General features: G+C 40.6%; 1 protein-coding gene across 1 annotated transcript; it reads left to right on the plus strand.

The window, feature by feature from the left end:
- The first annotated feature begins 248 nt into the window (after positions 1-248).
- On the plus strand, positions 249-3,673 carry LOC148033396 (uncharacterized). The gene is made up of 3 exons (XM_087681304.1): positions 249-563; positions 2,295-3,088; positions 3,176-3,673. Exons 2-3 carry the CDS (start codon positions 2,341-2,343, stop codon positions 3,601-3,603), a joined length of 1,176 nt encoding a protein of 391 aa, XP_087537430.1. The 5' UTR covers positions 249-563; positions 2,295-2,340; the 3' UTR covers positions 3,604-3,673.
- Positions 3,674-7,137: the final 3,464 nt, after the last annotated feature.

Genomic DNA, 7,137 nt, shown 5'->3' on the forward strand with positions numbered 1-7,137 from the left:
GGGGTGAGTATCTTATCATGATAAGAGAGCGGCGGGTCACACGGGATAGCGATCCCTCACACGCATTGTGTGGTGGCAAAAAGAAAACCCTTAATGCGGGTGGTGGGTGGGGGCGGGCAACCGCTTCGTGCCGGTGAACTGCCGGTTATCGCAAGAGAATCGGTGCCATGCACATGGGCCTCCCCCCCGGGAGTCTAGTACGATAGAAGGTCGGGTTTTTCACCAAAAAAAGAAGATAAGAAATTACGGGTTTTTCACCCAGAAAGAAGAAAAAAATTGGGCCTTCGTCGTCTCCTTTCCAAACTCTGTGTTTTTTTGTTGGGTGATTAAGGCTACTCTGTTACTCTGTGTAGTACGCGCCCATCTCGGTAGCGACTCTGTTTCTCCTCGTATGGAAGGCTTCTCCGTTCTCTCTGGTCAAGGCGCACGCTCTTCTTGTGTGAGGCGCATCACGAAGGCTCGCTAAGACGGACAGGTAGACACGACAGCGGAAACCCTACCCTTACTCTCAGAGGAATGGAGCTTCTTGATCTTTATCCACACGGTTTGATGCAGGCCACCTGGTAATCTAGCCCTCCCTTTCTTATCATTACTGTTTCTTACTTCGTTGCCTGCTTTCTTCGTCTGCTTGGATTCCTGTCCTTTCAGCTGAAAGTATCTTTGTGGCTGTCTCTTGGGTGCCTCTGATTTCTCATTTTTATGGAATAATGAAGGTCTCATGTGGCAAATATAAATGGGCATCTTGTCTGTCTTGAGTCATACACAAGCACCTTGTCTGCTATGCCACAATTCATACACAGGCACCTTGTCTGCTATGCCACAATTTCATTTGCCCTCTGTCTTTTCATATGAGTGTGAGAGGGGGGGGGGGGGACAGAGAGGGAGGAGATGGAGGGAGGGAGAGACACTTTTCTTTTGAGCTCTCGCCACGATGGGTACTGGCAACAGAGGGCCCGGTGTGCACTGAGAAGGTTGAAAATTTGGAAAATTGGATTTGGGGGAACATTCATGGACGACTGGGAGGATCGAAGTACTTCACATCCCTGTAACTTGTCGCATTGGACATGTTAATGATGTCAGCAGGCTGCACACTGCCGGATGGCAGCAAAGAGATGGCAGTTGCAAGTGTATGATACTTCACAAGGACGGCTTTTTCTGTAGTGTGCAAGCTCTTAGCAAACTCTGTGGGGAATTCATGAGTGGAAAAAGAAAATCGTACTGTGGATCACTACTTTCTGTGTTATAATCATATGAAGCCTAGGATTTTATATTTTCTCTCTATTTGAAGGGATGCTGCATCGACTTCACCAATCAATCACTGTCTTCTCAATTTGTGTTATAAGCATGTTTGCAATTATGTGGGCACATCACATATGGATGGGATAAGCCTGAAAGAGATTGATGCAATCTTCTGTTGTGTTTATCATAGGTGTTTACTGTCTAGTGTGTAAGATCAGAGAATAGATCCAAATGTCTGTATTAGTCTTGTAATATGGTTCACAGCCCTCAATTTGTTGCCAGAGTTTAGTATAGTAAAAATTTTCTAATTGGATACTTAGCTTTTCTTCAGGCCTCACTGGTTTTTTTCTGACATTTATTACATCTACTCAAAGAAGTCTTATTTTGCCTTTTCCTTTGCTCCCTGTTGTCATTTGATCCTTTTACCCCCTTTCCAACGTAGTCCTTCCTTGCAAATGTTTTACTTTGTCATCTGCATTCCATCCTTACTCTGCTATTGTTCAGTGTTATCACTCTTTCATGTGTTGCCTCACACACTTCGACACTTTGAAGGTCTTGTTCCCATGGTTTTAGACTCTCTCTCTCTCTCTGGCTTATGATCACTGGTTTTATTTTTGTTTGAGGTTGCACAGTTGATTCAAGAGCATAGTTATCAAGTGTTTTGCAAGCAATCAATGTTATGTTGTCTGTAGGAGTGTAATTGATCACAAATGAATACAATGATACATGCTCTTTGTTTTGCAAGTAATCTAATAATTTGTCCCTCTTTAGAAGCTGTTGCATGGCTTCCAAGTGTACTTTGTGCTTATTTCATTGAATCTTGTGATTTTACAGTGTAACAATATATTAACCAATATGGTCATGCTTGTTTATGAAATATTAAATGGGTGGTGGTCTAAATTATGTTGAATTTTTAGGTGGTAGGGTAGTAGACTTGTCTAGTGTTTTCTGATAATATTTGCCCCAGTCAAGTGAAAGAAGGCAGTAATGGTGATACCTATGCATGAAACACTATTTACTGAGCAAGTGTTCTGATTCTTGGAGAATTTTGGCAGATTGCACCTTGGTTTCCTTCAGATTGGGTACTGCAGTCACTAGAGAATGGCGCATCCTCATGCTGTTATGAACTTCCCTCCACTTCCGGGATCTCCAACAGTACACCGTAGTAATCCTTTTCAAAACCTTACTTTCCCGGAGTGCCCTAATGAGCCTCCCCTTGACTTGAACTTTGTACAGAAGCTGACACAGAACACTGTGAGAACTCAGAATGAGCCAGAGATGGATGCAACCTCTCAGCCTCAACAGATAGAGTTTGAAGCAAGTTCGAGCCCCCATCAAGATCTAATGCTCAAAGTGGTGCCTGAAGGAGTTGTGGTGGCTAATGGCACCCCTGATGGTCCTCCTGCTAAGGGTGATGTTGTCCCTTCGAAGGTCCAGCGTTCTCGCTGCCATTGGACTCACGGTGAAGTTATGGCTCTTTTTGATGCTAAGAAAGCCCAGGCAGACAGGTTGGAGAATGAGAAGGTAATTAAAAAAGGCCGGTCCTCAGTTGAGCATTGGAATGAGGTTGCTGAATTTTGCAAGAATGCTGGTGTTACTAAACTAGCTTCACAGTGCAAAGACAAATGGGAAAGGATATGGCCTGCATTTAGGAAGATTTTGGATTGGGAAAGAAATCCACCGGCTGGCAAAAGCAGTTACTGGACGATGCTTGGTGATGAGAGGGAGCAAGAAGGTTTTCCTCGTGTTTTTGACAAGGAGCTTTATGATGCAATGGCTTCTCGCTTTGGTTTTGTTAGGACTTTTGACCTTGCTTCAATTGTAGTCGACTCATCAATAGAAGATCCAGGTTAAAATTTGTGTTTTCTTAGCTATGTAATGCTACATGGCATGACTCGTCGTGATTTAATTTCTGGTATGATTGTTGTAATTGCAGTGGATGTAACTGCAGCTGCTAATAACACTATTGGACCAGTTGAGAATGGTGCAATTGTCTTTGAAGAGAGCCCTTCTGTGGTGGATGATCAAGCTCCAGCCTCAGCTGGTCGAAAGAGGAAGGCTGCAGCTCGCTTGGCTCCTGTAAAGCAATCTCCTACTGAGAACAAAAAGCTGGAGACCAGTGAGGAAAATGGTCCTGCAAAAGCTTCAAAAGATCAACAGGCCAAGGGAAAGACTGCAGTTGATCTTTCTGAGCGCAGGATGGCCTTGGAGGAGAGAAGACTAAAACTGGCAGAGAAGAGATTAAGTCTTGAAGAGAGGAAGCTGGAGGCAACCATTGAAATTGGCAGGGGCTTGATAACATCCATGGAAAGGATGACAAGTGCAATCTCCACGCTGGGAGTCTTTTCAGCTCCCCATGGTTAAACATTCTTCAGCTCATTATGCTTTAGCATTTTTGGCTTTTGATCTATACATTATAGTTCTATGTGTACAATTTTGCTCGGACTTGCACAGTGACTACAGAATGTGGGTTCGTTGTCCTTGGAGCTGCAACCTCATGTAGTAGATTAGTGCCTTGCTATTATAGTATAATGTCTAATGAGCTTCTCATCTTGCTGGATCAGGAAGTTCAATGTCAAATTTGCAATCAGTGGCCATGCCATTCGTAAGGGTAATTCATAAACAAATGTTGTGCTAGTCAATTGACTCTTTTCCTAGTCTCCTGCTTAGTTGCAGGGCTTTTTAGGCTGTTTTTTAACTGTGGTAAATGCAAATGCACGTGCCTTCAAGTAGGCCTGTTAAAAGTATTCTGTGAAAATGTAAATGCACCTGCCTGTATCAAGCAGGCCTTCAAAGTTAGTTGTTACATGGCTAAGTGCGATCTCACTTGTCCATGCCAATTAGCTCTGTTCAGTATAAAGTGGTTTAGACACTACAGAAATCAGAAGATCGTAAGCTTCGCTTTACGATGGCCAAGGATAAGAGTCTGCAGAGTTTAATCTATACCATAGATTAACAAAGTTTTCTCACAGGAACATTCTCTAGCTTTTGCATACTCTTGACACCATCTGGACCTGCTGACCTGGAGTTTTGCATTTCAAAGCCAGTCGTACTTCCCCAACTGTCAAGCTGATAACCTCAAAGCCCATTTTATTGTCAAATTGGAATAAACTATGGGACTGTCTAATGTGTAGGCACAGTTGAATTTGTTGCAGGGTTCTCCTTCATATAGTAAGATGAGGTTTACCAACGAGCAATTGGTTGGGGGTCTGTTTTACGGTTAGGTGAAAGATGGATGTTATTCACATCAATAAATACTGCCAAAAGGCACATTAATTGCATTACAAAAGGATGAGGTGCATTTCTGATTTATTACTAGAAAGTGGTAAGAAAATTGATGCTCCATGTTTCTGTATATTGGCAACACATGTGAACTTATGATGGCTAGATGTGGGGGAGATCAAAATGCTTCACTGATAGCAGGCGCTCCCAATGTTAATTCAGTTCGCTCAGTGAACTGCAGAGTCTGCCAATAAGTAACTCAAAAAGAAAATTTAGTGAAGTTTCAAGGCATTGTATGATTTCTTTCCAGGAAAGGCCTGGGTTTTTCGTTTGATAGTCCGGAAGCAGCAGCGATTGGAGATGTTTGGGGTAACTTTGCATGTGAACTTCAGGATTTTTTTTTGTCTGGGTTCCAGTTTTGTGTTTACTAAGTGCTCTACATGGATGTATGTGCTCTTGCATGTCTTTAATAACCACATTGCAAGATGGTTCTCTCTCTTATAAATGCATTCCAATCTCCGTTGATGTCGTTGGCATGAACATGTGCATTGTCTTAACTAGAACTTTCCAGAAGGGGCCCCTTCACGCACTCTTCACTGCTCAGCCTGCCACTTTGTTTTTTTGCCAATTTGCCATGGTGGGCTAGTCTATTTGAAGCATTGCCACTTTTGCTTGAACCTTAGTTTGCTTGGTCTCTTTGATTTTTCAGGAGTCACCCACCCACCTCCCTTTTTAACCCCCTTCTGTGTGGGGGGCAAAAATAAAAGATTTGACTTGATGATTTTACTGTGACATGCCATTTCATTATTAGAAAAATTACTGGCATTTGTTAAGGCAGTAAAAGGGATGATAGCCAATCTATTTTATTTGTAAGTCCTGATGTTCAGGTATATTGCACACATTTTACCTTGCTTTTTGAAGGATGGTTTGAGTAAAAATTTGAAAAATCAAAGCGTTCCCAGTGGCAATATGAGCGCAATGTGGTAACAACTTTTACTCGGGAGGTGATTTTGAACACAGGTAAAACCTCGCAAGTTGAGATAAAAAGGGATGTTTGTTGTGCTCCGAACAGGGCATTTCTATGATTACGAAATGATAGGGGTGCTCTCCACAAATTGTTCCCAAGGATCTCGTAACTTTTGATTGCCACCATTTCTAGAAATCAATTTATGAGATTGTTGATTACTTGGCATGTGATCCTTTGGATTGATCAAAGTCACCTTAAAAAAAAAGTCAATAATTTTGCTTTGACAGTTCACCATTGGAAAGAATCAAATTTCAATCCATTCATTTTAACTCCCGTTGTAGCCATTGGCAATTTTTGTATATTTTGTTTATAGGATTGGTTGGTTTGAGAGAACTACCAAAGCCATTGTACTTATTGTCATTGGCTAGATGTACATACCTCATGAAGGGGATATTGGAGGCACATCTTTTGTTACTAAGAGGAATAAGAATAGAAACGTCATGAATCAATAGGTATATAAAAAATAATTATTACTTTAAATCAATATTTTATTTTACTTTTGATTGAGACCGCCTTCGAAAACCCTCCTTGGAAGAGGGTCCCAAACCCTCTCTTTGGGAGTGATTCTTCTCTTCAAATCATTATGATACAAATGTGACAATCTTTGCAATGCGAACATTTCCACATTTTTTTAAAACAATGTTATGATTGGGCAACTTCTCCTTTGAGGACACAAGATGTTTGTACCAATGTAAACTCCACTTCACACATAAGAAAAGCTCAGGAACAATGTGGGTACATGTACCAAAAACTACCAAATAGGATAAAAACATCACTCCTTTCACAAGAAAGAAGCATACATTTTCTTTATTTTGAATATAAAATACATGGTAATAAGGAAGGCAATAGATGAAATGGAAATAGTCTATCAAAGTGTCTAAATCCATTAATTTTTCAATACGCATTTAGTATAATGCTAAGCAAGGACTCTAAGCCATAGGCTTGATATTAAGTTCGTGTGCTCATAGCTAGGATTTGATCCATTGGTCTAGGATTCACTTGTTGTGAATGACCTTTCCCTGATGGAAATGAGAAAATAGGATTGTAAGATTTGATGTATGCCAAAGGTCAATGGTGATGGTATGATGTATGAGGGACCCATAGAGAATGGTGATATGATGGGGTAAAGCTGAAAAATCACGTGACCAACAATACTTACAATTTGCTTTTTAACGTCATTATATGCTCAATATCATACATTTGATCCTAAAATACTCCATTTGAGCTTGAAACTATTCATTGCTAGGTAGGTCCCTAGTGAAAAGCCAATGGGAATAGGTTAACATAACTTGGTATCCCATCATACTCTTTATTTGAATCTTTTTAAATATACATTGAGGTGAATCTTTAACAATAGCAAAGGCATAATGTCTTGTATATCTTGACGTTCTTTAATCGTTGATCCCTAGTCCAGTTTCCATTCACAATTGCAAGAATTCTATGATAAAAAGGATAGGAGGATAGTTATTTTATCTACTCCTCTCAACTTGTGGAGGTGAGGATATAGTATATAGTTTTTGGCTCATCATTTTTTCCATTGTTAGATTATATAAACATTGTCACTATTTGATTGTATGATTCATTCATTTTATTAAGGGGTTTTGAAAGGTTTTCCATGAATCAAAAGACTTACATTGGCCTTGCACCAC

This window comes from Lygodium microphyllum, chromosome 7 (genome assembly GCF_053477565.2).
Source record: "Lygodium microphyllum isolate KBCC chromosome 7, Lygodium_microphyllum_v1.1.10, whole genome shotgun sequence".
Lineage (NCBI taxonomy): Eukaryota > Viridiplantae > Streptophyta > Polypodiopsida > Schizaeales > Lygodiaceae > Lygodium > Lygodium microphyllum.